General features: G+C 40.7%; 1 protein-coding gene across 1 annotated transcript in view; it reads left to right on the top strand.

The window, feature by feature from the left end:
* WWC1 (WW and C2 domain containing 1) overlaps positions 1 to 15687 on the top strand; it is a 39856-nt gene that overhangs the window by 8498 nt on the left and 15671 nt on the right. The window contains exons 4-11 of the mRNA XM_009641605.2: positions 972 to 1048; positions 1986 to 2065; positions 3014 to 3143; positions 3707 to 3853; positions 4896 to 4969; positions 9685 to 9927; positions 11394 to 11483; positions 13853 to 14391. Coding sequence (XP_009639900.2) covers positions 972 to 1048; positions 1986 to 2065; positions 3014 to 3143; positions 3707 to 3853; positions 4896 to 4969; positions 9685 to 9927; positions 11394 to 11483; positions 13853 to 14391 — 1380 coding nt within the window. The remainder of the gene's footprint in view (positions 1 to 971; positions 1049 to 1985; positions 2066 to 3013; positions 3144 to 3706; positions 3854 to 4895; positions 4970 to 9684; positions 9928 to 11393; positions 11484 to 13852; positions 14392 to 15687) is intronic.

Here is a 15687-nt window from a genome sequence, read left to right as displayed (position 1 = left end):
TCTTACAGTGGTGAATTCCACTGGCTAATCCTGTGCCTGATGTTAAAAAGTATTTAAGTAGTTTTCTGTCAACTGAAGGGTTCTTATTTTACTAGGATACTGTCGACCATCTCTGAAGTACAGTTTTTGGCCTTATCTTAAGAGCACTCTACCTAAGTACTGGTATACCAAAGCAGTGCACTAAGAACACTGGGCACATGAATTACATTGGCTTGATGCGATTTGTCTTCTAAAATACAACCAGACAGAAAGAACTAGAAATGCTTTCCCATGTTTTATGGGGCATAAACTGATGGCTGCAAGGATCAAAACATCTCCCTTGCCTACAGCTACCTCTAACAACATTGCACATTGGGGAGCTTCTGTACCTTCTGAAGCAGAAGGGTTTTAACCGCCACTGAGAAGAGAATTCTGCTCTTAATGGGACATTGATTTAATCCAGTGTGACACATTGTATGATTGGTCGTGTCCTTAAGGCTGTGAGAAGGCTTGCATTGCATTTTTCAGTTTCTTCTTGCTCTTCGCTTTTCTTTGTTTCTAAACATTCAGTGGATTGTTTACTCAATGAGAAAATGTAAAAAAAATAAAATAATAAAGTAAACCTTTATGCAATGCCTGTCCCTTCAGTTCTGTTAAATGCCTTTGGCAATGCAGGAAGCCACACTACTGAATGGAGTGAATGTGTCTGGGAGCCTAAGTGTGTTAACCAGGAACAAATCAAGACTTTGGAGGTGCAGGACGTGCTCTGGCCTCTTTAGTATACACTTTTTGTGGAGTACTTAACTGCATGATTGCCTTTCCCTGCCTTTGAGGGGTGAGAAGAGATCTGGAAAATGGGTAAAAGGCCTATACCAGCAATGTGTGGAGATCTGGGTGTGCAGGAGTGATGGGAGGTCTTGATTTGTGGTGGGGCTGGTAGAAGAGTAAGGAGGAAGGTAGAGCTGCTAAACTGGGTGTTGTATTTGCTCTAGTGCTCTCTGGCTCATCGTCAAGTTCCAAGTATGACCCGGAGATCCTCAAAGCAGAGATTGCTACTACAAAATCCAGGGTAAGTAGTATAAATGGACCTTTGCTTGCCACAAGTAATCTTCAGGTATTTCCAAACCTCATGGCAAATACTAAAAGGAGATGCCAAAGCAGTTGAAAGAGCTAATGTTGCCATTCTTAATCTAAGAGATAATTTATCAGAATTCTCAAGTGTTGCAGTCTTAAGAGTTTGAAATGCTTTTTTTCCCTTGGACTTTAGACTTCCTTGGAAGCTGGCCATGCATACTGCTGTACAGATATGCAGTGGGGTGTTTAGCTGCGTGCTGGCTCCTCGGTGTGCCGCGGCGCTGGGGAGCTGTGAGTGCTCTCCAGAGACTGGCAGCTGTTTTGTCCTGGGCTTAGTGCGGGTTGTTAGCAGCAGCAGCGTGCGCTCTCATGCAGAGCTCAGTTTGGGAAGAAGAAAGGACTAACGTAAAGTAGGTCAGTCTGGCCTCTGTGGAGGAATATAAAACAGCAAGCTGTAGGGTCAGTGGATTTACAATATGTATTCTCATCCTGCTGTGTTACTCGTGCAGCGGGGCCTTTTAGTTTGGTATCTTGGAGGATGGCTTCTATCGCTGCAGCTACTGTCCTGATGCTTAATGTGTTGGGGTTGGTTTTTTTTTTTTTTTAATGATTGGGAAGGTTTTAAACATTACTGAGTAAAATTGACATGTGTTTCATTCCTGTCTCTCTTGAAATTTTCTCAGCTTTTCTGCTTAAGAGGTCAGAACTTCCCTTGAGCTCCTTATTAAGCGGTGTGTTATGTGGGTACTGGATAAATCCCTCGCCAGTCCTGATGAGGATGCAGTCAGGGCTGTTAGCTGCTGTTGAGATAAACTGATTATCTGGGAACTTTGAGTGCTGTCTACACTGAATAAGTTTTGAATTAGATGGGTAGTGCTGTACCTAAATATTCATATAAAGTATCATTGTAAAAATGTGACACCTCGTTACAGGTTAATAAACTCAAGAGAGAAGTAGCTCACATGAAGCAAGAGCTCCAGTACAAAGAGCATGGTTTTCAAACATTGAAGAAGTAAGTTTGTTCTTAAGATCTTTATTTTCAGTGTAGAATATCTCTGGCTTGTAATGCATCCCCCTCTACATTTATAAATAGCTGCCTAAATAACGTAAGCTGAAATATGTTACTGCTGATATCTTTAGGCATATGCAACTAAAAGCAGTACACAGCCATGGGGATGGTTCTCTCGAATCAGTGCCTGTATGCAGTTGACCACATCAGAACTGACTTCTTGGCAAAAATATTTTGAACCAGGATCTCTGGTATTCTGTTTTACTCAGTATTGCTCAATATGTGTGGCACAGTATAGCCTATTGTCTTAACTATAAGAGCTATTGTTTTAGGGCACTGAGGAAAAATTTGAGGTGGAGTGGAATGGGAGGAAAAGTTTCAGGTACTTACCTTTGTACGAATAGACATCTGTCATGTTTTAAGTAATGTCACTGGTTAAGATCTTATTTATTATAAATTTCAACTGTGGTAGAATTCCTTTGAGAAGAGGGAAGGATGAGGCAGCTTGTAATGAGGTTGTGCAAGCAGATACGTCTGTGCATGTGAGGTCTGTGCCTGGTTTTTGAAATCATGAGTGAAAATAAGTTAATTCTCATAGACGGCTAGGTTGATCCTCTCTGGGTTAGCAACAAGGTAACTAGCAGCAATCTGCCCAAGCATACTGTTCTGGGGGTTTTGTGTGCATCTTTGTCCTCTCTAAGGAGTCAAAGAGATAATATGGCTAAAATCAGAGTTCTGAAGTTTAATGTACTTCTGAGTGGCACAACTTAGGCGGTGATGAGTGGGGTTCTTTATTCCTTCTGTTGTCTTTGTTATGCTTCAGAGTGTGTTTTTCTTAAAAATGTCCTTACAAATTAATGTCAAGATGCATGCATCTAAGACGATTAAATTCACTGGATCTTATAAAGTGTTAGCTTACTGTATTTTTTTTTTTTTTACATTTCCATGCAGAATTGACATGAAAATGTCTGATACTCAAGGTGGCTACAAACTTGATGAGGCACAAGCCATTTTAAGTGAAATGAAAGCTCTCAAGAAGGCCATCACATCAGGGGAGAAGGAAAAACAAGACCTCATTCAGGTATTGAAATAGGATGACTTTATAGTATTTTGTGTTGCCATTGCTATCAGATTGAATTTCTGAGAAGTAATTTCAGTATTTTGTATTTTAGGTATGTGATTGAGATTTTGATTAACATAAATTAGTTCTGTATTGTGGTTGGACTGCAGACCTTTTGTTCTTCAGAGCCTGGAAATAAGTATAAAATATAGCAGCTAACAGTAGTAAGTGCTTGCTTAGAGATGAGCGTGTGTCTCGGGGTTTACTGGGCAAGAATGAACTGGTGTGACTGTACTGCTGTCAAAGAGCAGATCTGGAGAAGCTGTGAAAACACTGTGGCCTGCTCGGCCTGCCATTTCCAGCAGGGAGCCTGTCTGTCCAGGCTAGATGGTGTGCTAATGCCTGTGGGCTGCTTGGTGCCCTGGGAGGTGCAGTCCAGCCATGCTTGACCTCATGTTTGCAGGGTCTGAGTGCACACAGTAAACAAGGTCAGATCTTAATCATATACTTTAGGCTAAAGCTATGTGGCTGCTGAGGTACTTTGAGCAGAAATGTGCTCACCTCATGACTTTTTGTGGTTTTAGAGCTTAGCCAGGTTAAAAGACAGCTTTGTGAATGACAGAGGATCCCAGTCAGACCTGTGGGCCAGCAGTGCATCCGTGGAAAGCTCCAGCCCTTTGTTACCCCGGCAGTACCTGGATGTCAGCTCCCAGACGGATGTTTCGGGAAACGTGAGTAATGCGTGAGAAACCAAGTGCGTGTAGAGACAATCCTCTGAACTACATGCAGTACTGCCTTAGCATGAGTTTCCAAGCATGGGCGAGCTTCTATGAAATTATACCTTCTCCTGGTTTCAACTTCAGTGTGACCTTTGTTTTTGTGTGCAATGTTAATGTATCTCTAAAGGCAACCTGCTGTTGCCCCACGCTGGCTCTAGTAGAACAACCCAGGTGGCAATAAAAGGGAAGTAAGTTTTATTTTGCCTGTAGTTGTAGCTTCCTGTGATACAAATAGTCCCTTAGTTCTTTATAGCAGTGACATGCTACTAGACAGGAAACATTCAGCAGCTACGTGTGGGCTAAGTTCTAATGAGTACTCTTCCCTTAAGAGGGCATTTGGCTTTTAGTGTGTTACGAGTGAGAACGATAGCATATTTGCAGATATGCTAGCACTCATAAACCTTCAGTCCCACTTGTGCAACAAGATCATAACTGTCAGGTTGGTGCCAGCCTCCACAAGGACTCAGTCAGCACTGTGGGTACGTCCCATGCCTCACAGGACATCACAGAAGCTTCTCCTTGAACGTTTACTTCAATGTTTGCAGCCACTTTCAGTCAGGGCCACATGTGTGACTAAAGATCTGCAGATTTGGGCATGATGGGATGTCCCTTGTCTTCAAGGCTTTACAACCAAAGCAAGATGTCATCCAAAACAAAATGCAATGCAGCACTTGAAGATTGCAAACAGCATTTAAGAGGAAAGATTACAAAGCTATTTGTGTGTGCTGGAAAATAGAAGCCCAAGATAGATGTGATAGATTTTTGTTTTCTGATAAACTAGGCCAAAAAGAGCCTCTGAATCTTGTGGGTTTTTAAGTATTTGAAGCAATCATGAAAAATTTAATTGAAGGCAATATTTTACTATTCTGTGATTGGTTTAACTAGTAAATAAGTTTGACAAGAGCAAATGTAACTTGTAACATCATCAATTTCAACAGGGAATATCAAAAGAGGAGTGGTTACTAAGTTGCTGATTTTATATTTTGTGTCTCAGTTTATTACCAGCAGCAATAACCAGTTGGCTGAGAAAGTGAGATTACGCCTTCAATATGAAGAAGCAAAGAGAAGGTAATTCTTTGAACTGTTGTACCTTTTGGCTGTCACATAGCTTATTCTGAAGATATGTTTCACTAGGAAAGGTGCCACTCAGATTGCAATCCAGCATTACTGCTAAATAAACATGGTAATTTTTGAGCGAGTGAGGCAATAGGCTTTCTGGGCCAACGTTATCATTCAAGAAATAAATAACCGTCCTAGAAATTACTAAGGAGTGACTAGTACATGAAGAATTCAGTCTGGCCACACCTGTGGGGACATAAGTGGTTTTGCTGCCTGTTGCCAATGCTTCCTCATTCCTAATAAGGAGACCGTACTGCAAGGCATCTCCTTGCCTTATTCAAAATGAAATCAATGCTTGCATGGCTTCAATTCAGATAAGGAGAAACGTATATTGTGTTAACACCTAATGTACCAAAATACAGTGAATGACTACAGTTTCAGAGCTCGTTTGCTTATCTGTAAGAATGTAAGTTTTCACCCTTGCCCTCTGATCTGACATGAATGAAAAATAGATGTAAAAAATTCGTATCTACTTAGCAGGCTAGTTCTAGTTCAGGCAAAAGTTTTCTAGGCTTTGCTTTTTAAATAGATAATGGCCAATTCAGATGTTCAGAAGGTACCTGTGTTTTTATGGATAAAGAGTTAAACTAAAAACCACCAAGCAATATTTAGACTTTGGTTGGGCTAGTCCTTGTTCAGAGATGTAACCATCGGTGGTGATGATTTCAATTTTAACTGCTCTAAAGGGACTTTGCAATTCCAGAAAAAAAAAAAACAAACTTCAGATGCATGGTACAATCTGTGTGTGCAATATATGCAAAGAGAAGAATTTTTCTCCAGTCTCTGGTTAGAGATAAGAGCTTTAAGGCTGAGGTTACTCATAATGTTCTCATTTTAGTATATTGGCATCGTCAATAGGCCATGTTCTCAGTGGCATAAAATTTGATCTATATCTGTGGCAGTTATCAAAGGCTGTGTGTGCCCAGCAGCTTTTTGACGTGAGCTGACACTTTTCTTCCTAGATGGAGCAATTTTATCAGAACTGTCTATTTTGCCAATCCAAGATGAATGTCTGCCCTGACATTCCAATTTTTCTGTGTATTTTTAAAACAAGATTAATATTAACCCCCCAGATGTAGTAGTTAATTTTTCAGTGTTAAAGCTGCTCTTTACTTTTAAGCTTTGCTCAAGATTGCAATTTAATTCACACTGACTTTACATCTTCAGGTTGAAATGGAGCGCTCTTCCTTTAGCCTGTATCTTTTCCAAGGAGTGAGTGAATAATGACAAACCTCAGAAGATAATTGATATGCTCTTTAAAAAGAGACTTATAAAGAACTTTATAAAGGCAGCACAGTAGTTCATTTGAAGTAATGATGAGGGGCATACAGCACCATCTTGCAGTTAAAGAAGGTTGGATACCTCATGTTTGTCTTAGATTATGTATAGATTTTCTCAGAGTTTAAAAAACGTTGTCATGAGGAAAAATTGGTCTGAATAGGCATGAATAATTGATGCTAAAATGAAAAGATCTCCAGCTATCAGAGCACTGTGGTTTTGGCATAGTCTTTAGTAGGAGCTGCAGAAACAAATAACTGGTTTTAAGCTGGAACAATACTATGGATATAGTGACTCACAAGGAACCTTCTGCTCCTGTGAAAATTCCTCCTTGTGATGTTAGAAGTGTTTCCTGTCCCCACAGCACAATATTAAAATGTTCCAAAAACACAATAGAAGAGCAAGTACTTTGCCCATGCACATATTATTGAAGGGAGCCAAATGGTGGAAAGAGATCTGTCCTATTAGCTCTGCATTATCTGGAAAGGTAAAACTTAAGGCCTTGAAATCAAGATCATCCTGTATTAATTAGGTTAGAACTGCTAGATTTATAAAGGGCTGATGTTTTAGAAAGTGGATTATAGCAGACTGTTTATAGTATTGCTGTGGACCAGGCTAAAGCCACAGATGCAGATGAATATTCTGCTGAACTTCACCATGCCAGAAGCATCAGGGTACAATTCTGCGTGTTCCCTTACCCACCACTAAGTCCTTTTCTTTCATGACTCGGTGAGCCGAGAGCCCTAGAACAGATTATGATAAACCTGCAAAAAAGAACAAATGGCAACTGCAGTGACAAACCTTTAGCTTAATTGGTTTGGAAACTGGTAATGGGTATCATGTCAAAAGAGATGTCAGTGCTACATCTTAACAGGGAGATAGCTACTGCAGCATAAATGTAATCAGAGATGTGACTGAATTGTGTTGTACAAATTCAGATATGTGGTAGTAACTCGGTTGTGTGGCACTTACACTCTGTGCACTGGTTTAGTTCCTTCAATAGTTAAGCTTTCAGCTTGGGTTTTGTGTGACTGGTGCTTACTCTGGGCTTTTAAAAGTATATTTTATAATCTCCTAAGATGGAATATTTCAGTGTCACATTTAGCAGCATTGCAACAACGGTGGGTATTTGACTGGTTAGTTTTCAGACCACACCTCCCACTATGATTTTTTTTTTTTTTTTTTTTTTTTTTTTTCTGAACAACAGAGGCTGATCTGATACAGGATCAGTAATTACTGGTTGTGGATGCATATCTTATTGTATGCTTCTGTGGAGATGCATGTTCTCTGAACAATCTCCAAAGACACTAAAAATTTTACATGTTATGCCTGTATCACAGATAAGTACCAGCTTTCCCCATTAAAAAAAATAAAATACTTGATATGACAATAAATGAATCATATAACTACCTTTTCCAGGTAAGAAGGAAATAGTTAAATAGAACTTGAGCTTCCTGTCCTGTATTTTGTTCAGTCTTGGAAACTGGTGGCTATTCAGAAACACTGTGTGACCTGAGCCCAGCATTGCTGGTTTCTTTGCAATGCAAACCTAGCTTGGCTCAGCAATGATACAGTTCAGACTCAGTGAATGCTGAAGGGCTGGAGTTTACAGCCAAATGCCAGACAGTCTGCAAAGCATTTCCTTTGTAATGATGCTGTTTTATTGGAAAAATAGAATACATAAACCTCCTTTTAACTGAGAAGGGGAAAAAGAATGATCATTTACAAGGGGTAAAGCTTGAGGTTAGTTTAACGAAGCTGTTAGACTTGGAAATGCATAGAGAAAAAATTCCACTGGGAAAGCCATATCCATGCAAATGTATGCCAAAAGTGATCAGATTAATGCCAACCAATCCTCTTAAACTCATATCCCTTCAAAATGCACAGAGGAATTCTTGGATTATGAATTAATGCCACTGTTAATTCTTCATTGGAGCACAGTGTTGCACTTAATCAGGTGCTCAAAAACAAAACTGCTCCTAAGAAGACCTAAAAATAGTTGAGCTGTATATCTATCAATTATGGAACTTTAATTATAGTAAGCAACCTGCTGTGGGAAATGGGTTTACAGAAAGTGAAGCTTCCCTTCAGAAAGGTGATCTCTAGTCTCTCTCTCGTGATGGAGGAGGCAGGTCAGTCTGTGTGAGCCTAATCCTTCACAGGCTCTCTCGGGGCTCGAGTTCCTCCGGAGCTTGGAAGACAAAGCTTTATTCTTCAAGGCCATTCAGCAGTTGTGTAGCTGCTGCTGCCCAGATCTGCATCTTATTACTCGTTCTGCACACTTGGATTTTGCTAGTTGTCATTCAGTTTGCTCTGTGCCTGCATGTGCGCCGGTTTGCAGGAGGAAGCGTGCACCATCCTGTGTGCTTCTGTAGCATAAACCAAATTCTAGAAAGAGACGAATCCAGATTAGTACCTGCAACTGTTTGTTGTGCCCAGTTTAAGTCCAGTAATTCTGTCACCAGATCACAAAGCCCTTTTCAAAGGGAGCTGAATATTGGATTTTCATTTTACGTGTACAGCATTTCACTTCCATTTCTTGTGTTTACTAGTACACACAAGATGTAAGTGTGATATAAGTGAGACATCAACCTGAGTTAATCACATGAAGGGCTTTGTATGCCTTGGTGCTCTCATCTTTAGCCAGGCGAATTGCTTTTGCAAATATCTTGCAAGATACTTTTTCTCCTTGTTTGCCATCTCAGCTTTTGTAATTTCTCCACCCCAGCCCATTCTGCCTTCCCATTATTTTTGGTGGTTTGAGTTCCAGAAATGCAAGTCCTTGGTAACTCTTATTCAACTTGAGCTGTACTATTGTTTAGATCTTTAATGTGTCCCAAATGCTTACTGTTGAGTCAACAGTTGGATTCTTCCAGTAGCAGCATGCATATGATTAACTTCCTCATTGTAAAGACAAAATTAGTTTCTAAGCTTTTGAGTAACCACTGATTTTTATCAGTCTATCTGAATCCTCCATAAAACTGATTAAAGATCAGATATTTACCACATGATACTCTCCACACCAAGTACAGTGAGGTCATTAGCTGTAAGGCATATGAAACACCCTGTAGAATGTTTGACAGCTTTTCTTGAGATCCAGAATTTCTGTTATACTATTCCCTGACTGGTGGATGCTGCAGGTTAGCTAGAGACTTGGCTTACCACTGGGACCAAACCTGAGTCAAAATCCCGTTCTGTGTGTCAGCCTTCCGGCAGTGCCATTGCTTGGCAGCGCCCTGGTAAGGAGGGCGTGTGGGTGAGGGTGGTTGTCCCTGAGCCTTCTTCAGGGCAGTGGGAGATGTGGGTGGTCGTGGTTCACCTTTGTGTGTCTGTAGAGCAGTAGCTCAGAGACTCCTCATGGAATAACTGCTTTCTTTTTGCTGCAGAATAGCAAACCTGAAAATACAACTGGCTAAGCTTGACAGTGAGGCCTGGCCAGGCGTGCTGGACTCTGAGCGGGATCGTCTAATACTAATTAATGAAAAGGAGGAGCTCTTAAAAGAAATGCGATTTATTAGCCCCAGAAAATGGACTCGGGGAGAGGTGGAGAGACTGGAAACGGAGAGAAGGCGCCTAGAGGAAGACCTTCAGGCTGCTAGAGACACTCAGAGCAAAGCTCTAACTGAGAGGTAGGTTACTGGGCATAAGACAGAGCTTGCCTTGTTGGACAAGAGGTAATCAGGAGCAAGCAGCAACATCCCCTGGCTTAATGCTGGTAGCAGTGTGCCCTCAGATTTCCAAGGAGACTGTTTCTACTTACACGAGTTCTGAAATCATCTCCCAAAAGAAACCGCCTGTCAGTCTTACTCCCCAAGTGGGGAAAGGTGGTTGTTCCTACAAATGGATCCTCTGTGAGAACGTAAGAAATGCTCAAAATAGCCCAGTATAATGTTAGTGTACTACAATGTTTCTGTATGCAGCCAGCTCCTCGCAGCAGCTTCTACAGTTGCTGTGCAGTCTGGAGCTTGGTAAATGTCAACAGATGGAATTTTAAATTTTTAAAATTTGCTGTTTGTTCTGAGCATCCTTATATGTGATTCCTGTAGGAACTGGTATTTGGCAGGGCTGTGGGAGTTGCATGGAATATCCTGTGAATCTGAACTAGCTGAAAAAAAATCAAAAACTTATCTCCCCTAATTTTACTTGTGTTGCAGGGGGAGATCTCATGGGAATGTACAGTGAGGATGAACACTGCATTAGGCATTGCCTGCAAGCGCTTTACAATCTGGATGTATTAATGTGGGTGGCTATGGCAATGTTACTTTTAACTGCAGTCTCTTGAATATATATGGAATAGGCATGTTGCGTTCACTCCCTCTGTGGTTCTGTATTTTCTTTCTTCTACATGCTTAGTGTCCAGACTACACCCGTTTTCTACATAGTCTTTTCATGGTTTTATTGTGCTGGAAAAATTGTAGGCATCTCGGATGCTTCAGCTGCAGGACTTTTACTAGACTGAAATATCTGTGGTTCAACAAATGTTTCTGGTCTTGCCGTAAGATGAACGCTTCTGTTTGTGATTTTTAGGAAAATGGTCCTGTTCTAGTGTGCCAAAGTAGCAGCATGTTTCTGGAGAAGGATTCCTTGTCTGGAGGGCTGTTAAGTTAGAGAATGAGCACCCAAGTACACGTGTTTGTGTCTCAAACCAATTCAGGTGTGAAATAAAAATGAGGGTTACTAAAGTCCGTAATTCATGTAAAGCTATAACTAAATCATGTAAACCTTAGTCATCCATGGGCCTTACGGAAAGCAAATGAAAGCATTTGCATCTTTATTAAGACAGTAAGTATAAGAATGCAGTAGTGTACAGCAAGCAAAATCTGCTGGACTTTTTTGAGGCCTGATCCTATAAACATTAACTTTTATAGTACCAACTGTAATTATTTTGCCTATTGTGAATGTTTTCAGGATTGAGTTCCACAGAGTATTGGAAGTTGGGAAACACCTATGCATCTTGACCAAATTCTGTCTCGCGTTATACTGTGCTTCCTTATTAACTTTTGTAGGATTTCACAGAAAAAAGAATTTTCCTTTACTCCTCATTTTAAATAGTAAATGCTGCTTTAGCTCATCCTTTTCTTCTGTCTTCCCTTAGATTGAAATTGAATAGCAAAAGAAATCAGCTAGTCCGAGAACTGGAAGAAACAACACGATTAGTTGCCATGTTGCACACTCAGCTGAAAAGGTATGTAACCTTTTACAGAAGTTGTAGGTGCTCTAACTGCACACGGTGTAACTGCCTTTCTCTGCGAACAACTTCATCCCCCAGCTGAGAGGTCTAAAAGGCCTTTCAGTTAAAGTAGTGACCTCAGACCCCTGTGCAGTCAATGGAAAGGAAAGCCTTGAGGATTATACGTCCCACTCAGTTTAGATATGGGATAAATATTTAGAATGGGATAAATAACCTTGTGGTGGTGCCTCTGCCTGACAGCAAAAGGAGTTTGGACATGTAACATTTAGGTGACTAAGGATAGCTGAGATTTTCTTACTAATGTTTGAATCACTCAAGTAGTATATTAATTAAGTATGCTAAAGACAGCTTAACACTCACACAGCAAGTGAAGTGAGTCTTAGTAATGCAACTACATGTTAACGTATGAGCGCCGTGATGCTATTTCTCTAAGTTAATTCCAAGTGTGCTGTTGCTTGCAAGATAGACAATGTATTGAGATGTCCCTGAATCTGTTGTGGTTCATATGGTATATAGAAACATTTCTGCAGTCGTAATGTGGTCTGGTTGTTCAGGCTGTAGTTCTGGAATAGCATAGGATTACTGTTTCCTGACAGATGCATGACTGGAGGCAGAAAGGCCAGATCATTGTTAGCTAAAACTATGTTTTTATCTTTTTGATTAGGAAGAGAGTTTGGTGGGGTTTTTGTTTGGTTGAGGTTTTTTCCTACCAGTGTGTACTGAATCTACTCTGTTCGTAGCTTCTGCTCCACTTGGCTTCTGTTTCATTTTGTGAAGATGACGCCGAAAAGACTGGAAAGAAATCATAGTGCAAGACTGACATGTAAATAAGCCACCATGGAGAATAGCTATCTGTGATGCTCTTATGCAGTGGAAATGCATCGTATTTTCATTTCATCTAGCTGATTAGGGATCTTTTGAGGTGACCAAGAAGCATGTGAAACTAATTTCTTCCTAACTATGTGCCCAGTGTTCTTGGCATGCTCCTTCATAAGATAAGCATTTGTTGTTAACCCCATAATGCAAAATGTCTGGCATTCAAAGGTATGCACAAAATGAAGTTGAGCCCTGTTTGTTGATAGGGAAAATATTAATTAAAAAACCCTCCCTTTCAATAGTGAAATACACTGAAAAGCTATAAATTTATTAGCCCGTTCCAGATCTATATATACTGCTAAAATGCAAAAACATTTATCATGTTTCAGTTAAGTTTCACCCAAAAGCTTATTTGAACAAATGTGATGCAGTGCACATCTGTCATACAAATGCAGAAGACATTTTGTGCCAAGATTATACTAAATTCTGCATACTTGCCTTTTTTGCATAAGGTCATGGGCATAATTATACGAATGCAGCTTTTACCCCATAAATAATAAATAAGGGATTATTAGGCTTATTAACATCCTCACGGTTTTTTCAGTGGGGCAACTTAAGCCACTTAGACATACGCAGAAACTTTTCAATAGCTAATCCATATCTGAAGTGAGGGTTAAGGGTCTTTAAACAGTCAGTAATGAGCAAGGTATTTAATATTTGGAGCAGGAGTGTTGGTTTAAATGGAATTTCTAGGGATGGTGTGTGTTATAGTCGGTATTGGAGGATTGGTTGGGTCTCCTAAGCAGAAAACAGTATGCTGTGCTGTCTGGGCTTTCTCATCTGAGCAGAATTCTGTTCAGCACCTGCTTAAAATTAATTTCGCTGTCAGTTATGTTCTGAAACCAGATCTCTAGGGATAAATAATTTGTGTGAACTGATTTCACAGCCCAGACTCATGTCTCCTCCTTCCTCTCCTGGCCCTAGATTCCATGTAGCAGTCTTTCACGTTGGTAAATCCTGCCAGTTTTCTGGTAGCTGCTGGCTGTTGTGATCTCTGAGGGCCAGCTCCAGGCAGCTGTGATACTGTCTTTTGGCTGAGGGTCCAAGATTGAGGCAAATAGAAGAAAATTTCCATACGGACAGACCGTCGATTGCAGTAACTTCATCTTCTTGCATGGGCCTAGTTGGTTTTTGTGGTCTGCTTTGGAGAACTGTAGATTTTTGTTTCCACACAGATGTGGGAGGAGAATGCTGTCACTAATTTTAATTGATTTGAAACTATTCATTAGAGTTGGTTTTGCTGAACAAGGACTCTAATGAGGTTGATACGGTGAGTAGAGAAATGTGTATGAACTGTATTATTGAAAAGTGACCCAACTTTTCCCCTGGGTGTACTGTGGTTCTGCATTGCTGAGGGGACTAATGCGTATGGCCTGAGCTAACAAAGCAAAGTATACCATGTGGGCTTAGAGATTTGTTGGCATTGCAGTGTTTCCCTGAGAAATCAGGAGATACGGTATAATGGTTTTCTGACTTGTTTCCTTCAGTCTCTCCACCAGCATGCTTTCCCTCTCCTCGAGCAGCAGCCCTGGTTCTCTTGCATCTAGCAGAGGATCTCTTGCCACCTCCAGCCAGGACTCGTCCACCTCAGCCAGTTTCACTGATCTCTACTACGAGCACCTGGAACAGTTGGAGCAGTTGGACTCGGACTATCAAAACAAGCTTGACTTGCTCTTAGAAGGAGCCACTGGATTTAGACCATCAGGCTGTATCACCACTATTCACGAAAATGAAGTAGCGAAAACTCACAAAGCGGATACCACCAGTCGCATACAGGCTCTCAGATCATTGTCTGGTACTCCAAAATCCATGACATCACTGTCTCCAAGGTCATCACTCTCTTCTCCATCTCCACCTTGCTCCCCACTGGTGATAGACCCACTCCTAACTGGTGATGCCTTTTCAAGCCATACGGATTTTGATGATGCAGAGATAAGTACAAATCTCTCAGAATTCACCCTAAACACTGGGAGTGGCAGCTGTAGACTGGAAGAGCCTAGAGCAGGAGATAAACATCTAGGTCAAGGTACAGTAACAAACTGTTTGCATGCACATGCACGCATTTATTTTTAATGTAGTTTATAAAGCACTGAGAAGCAAGTATTTCCAAAGCTGTCAGTCATCTTGATATCTTTGTGTTGAAAAGCATATTCAACTGTGTTGTACCTTGCTTGGGAGAAAAGGTTGGTATTCTAGTTTGTACACAATAAATACTGCTGATCTCATGAGTCTTACAGAAGACTGTATCTAGGTATGCTTTTAGTGTACTTATATGCATGTCTACACAAATTACATGGATTTCATGTGCAAATATAAATGGTTGTGGTGGGATGCCTGGTTTAATTTGGCACTTCGCTACTCAGAATGTCTAGTGTGTTGGGTCTGAAATTGGGAGGCATGTAATGCCTTATTGACACAAATGGTTTGGCCAAGCTTTTGAGGAAGACTGGGAAAGGCATTTAGTTTAATAGTTAACAAATTATAATAAAAATCCTTCCCCGCTACCTCAGCATACACAATGTCTTGCTCTTGTTCCCAGTAAATCAGTGGCAATGAATTTATTAACTTCAGCTGAGCAGACATGTCAAGGCTGTGCTTGAATTTTGAGGAGGATGGTCTCTTAGCAACAAAAACGTGTTTAGATTGTGAGCATGATAAAATAAGACATTTAGAGATAGTGGATGTTCTCATACATGCAGGTGGCCTATTGGTGGGTGGGAAGGGTTGATCCCTTTTTAGAACGATGGCTGGGCTGAAGTGGATGGAAAGCAGTAGGCAGCAGTCGGGGCACTCGTGCTAGGGCCTGTCTGAAGCCCTTGCGACTGTACTTGGGTTAAATCCAGTGGAGATGAGTGAGACAACTGGATTTGTAACTGCAGTGAAGAGAGCTTTAAAGGCAATATAAACTTGCAAGCTGTAATCATATGAACCAGCAGTTTGCTTCTGTTTTTCATAGGATTATAAAGCAGCCTACGTTAAGAAAGGGAACTAGCACCATGTTGTCATTGCCTTCCACATTAGGAAGGCGGATACTATTTAAAATACAACAAAAGACGTGTGCAGTTCTTCCCCTTTGAGCTACCTTTTCCTACAAGCAAAAGGTATTATGCATTTGAGTAGGAAACAGTAATTATTCTTATTAGAACTGGGTGCTAATTAGTTTTAACCTTTTTAGCTCTTCAGGATTTGTCAGGGCTGTTAAAGTGAAAGCTCAGGTGTTAAGCAGATTAAGTGATTATTGCTGTTAGCCAGTCAGCAGACAAAATAATCACCATAAGTAGTTTATTTCAGGGCAATAATGAGATGAGTTTTTACTCCTCAG

This window comes from Egretta garzetta, unplaced genomic scaffold (assembly GCF_000687185.1).
Source record: "Egretta garzetta isolate BGI_Z169 unplaced genomic scaffold, ASM68718v1 scaffold97, whole genome shotgun sequence".
NCBI lineage: Eukaryota > Metazoa > Chordata > Aves > Pelecaniformes > Ardeidae > Egretta > Egretta garzetta.
This window is presented reverse-complemented; position numbering and strand designations above follow the sequence as displayed.